This window comes from Panthera uncia, chromosome B1 (assembly GCF_023721935.1).
Source record: "Panthera uncia isolate 11264 chromosome B1, Puncia_PCG_1.0, whole genome shotgun sequence".
Lineage (NCBI taxonomy): Eukaryota > Metazoa > Chordata > Mammalia > Carnivora > Felidae > Panthera > Panthera uncia.
The window spans coordinates 38,483,838-38,485,316 of record NC_064811.1 but is presented as its reverse complement, the minus strand read 5'-3'; the positions used below and the strand labels follow the sequence as shown (position 1 = coordinate 38,485,316).

At 56.8% G+C, this 1,479-nt stretch overlaps 1 protein-coding gene across 1 annotated transcript in view; it reads left to right on the top strand.

The window, feature by feature from the left end:
* The first annotated feature begins 718 nt into the window (after positions 1-718).
* The window catches only part of GABRA4 (gamma-aminobutyric acid type A receptor subunit alpha4), a 66,213-nt gene continuing 65,452 nt past the window's right edge, over positions 719-1,479 (top strand). The window contains exons 1-2 of the mRNA XM_049632026.1: positions 719-804; positions 1,221-1,339. Coding sequence (XP_049487983.1) covers positions 719-804; positions 1,221-1,339 — 205 coding nt within the window. The remainder of the gene's footprint in view (positions 805-1,220; positions 1,340-1,479) is intronic.

Genomic DNA, 1,479 nt, shown 5'->3' with positions numbered 1-1,479 from the left:
CCCCTCTCTCTCACCAGGAAGAATCTTCTTTCCTTTGCCGCCCCACTCCGCCCCAGCACCTGAAGGGGAGAGTCCCAAAGTTTGTTTCCGTCCGTCCTCGATCCCCTGTGCTCACCGCAGTCTCCCGTCCCCACGCCCAGCCATCCTAATGCCCCCGCTCCTTCCCCTCAGCCTTGAAAATGGGTACAAAACAGGTCCTCAGACAACCTGAGAGAGGAGCTTCGTTGGTGAAATCCAAATCCCAGCAGGAAGCGGGGGGTGGGGGGGGAGGGAAAAGTGGAGGCTAGGCACTGCTGTGGGCGGGGACCCACTTAGGGTTGGGGGCGGCGGACGCCAGGAAGGGCGGAAATCCAGAGTTCAAGGTTGGGAAGAACTCGCTCAGCCTTTCCGTGCCAGCGCGCTGAGGTTAACCTCGGAGGCTCCACGGTGCGGGCACGAAAGGGTGTTGAGCGGTATACATAGCTCTCCATACACATTGAGAGCTCAGCGAGAAAAGGAGGGGGCGAGGAAAGGCAGGTTCCGCCTCCCCCTGGCCCGCGTGCACACACGCGCCCACCGCGGCTCGGGCTGGCTGAGCGCGGGCGAGTGTGAGCGCGGGCGAGTGTGAGCGCGAGTGTGCGCACGCCGCGGAGAGCCTCTGCCCTCGCCTCGCACCCTGCTCAGGGCATCTTGAGAGCCTGGAAACGTGAACAGGCTTAAAGTATGGCATGTTGCAAAGATGGTTTCTGCCAAGAAGGTACCCGCGATCGCCACGTCCTCCCGGGTCAGTTTCGCCCTCCTGCACTTCCTTTGCCTGGCGGCTTGGTGAGTTCTTTGGGGTCCTGAGGGGCAAGGGTGGAGAAGTGGCCAGCTCCGAGCCCCCTCCGGCCGCCGCCCTCCCAGGGCACACCAGACCCTCCTGTTTCCGCTGTAAGGTCAGGGACCGAAGCTAGGCTTTTCTGTGACCGCGTAGACGCGGAGAGCAGAAGGGGCACCGGGTGCAAGAAGAGTGTGGGTTTGGGGGTGCGTGTGCTCAGGGTGCGCCTTTCCCGACCATTTCTCTGTCCCCCATCCTTCAGACCTGCCTCTTGTAGCTTGGGGCAAAAGTCTCTTTCCCTAGAAGATAAACCTGTTTCCACCTGTTCTGTAATCGATTCTTAACCCCTTACGCCGTTTTCTTTTTCTTTTCTTTTTTTTTTTTTCTTTTTTTTTTTTTTTTTTTTTTTTTTTTGCGTTTGCAGTTTAAACGAATCCCCAGGACAAAACCAAAAGGAGGAGAAATTATGCCCGGAAAATTTTACCCGCATCCTGGACAGCTTACTCGATGGTTATGACAACAGGCTGCGTCCTGGATTTGGGGGTATGAAAGATTTCAAACGCTCAAGTGTGTCCTGTCTGTCCCTCTCTCGGTCTGCCTGTCTGTCTGTCTGTGGGAATATCATTAGGTATGCCTCGAGTGCAAAAATGGAAAATCTCTTCCCCTCTCTCTCTCTCTCTCTC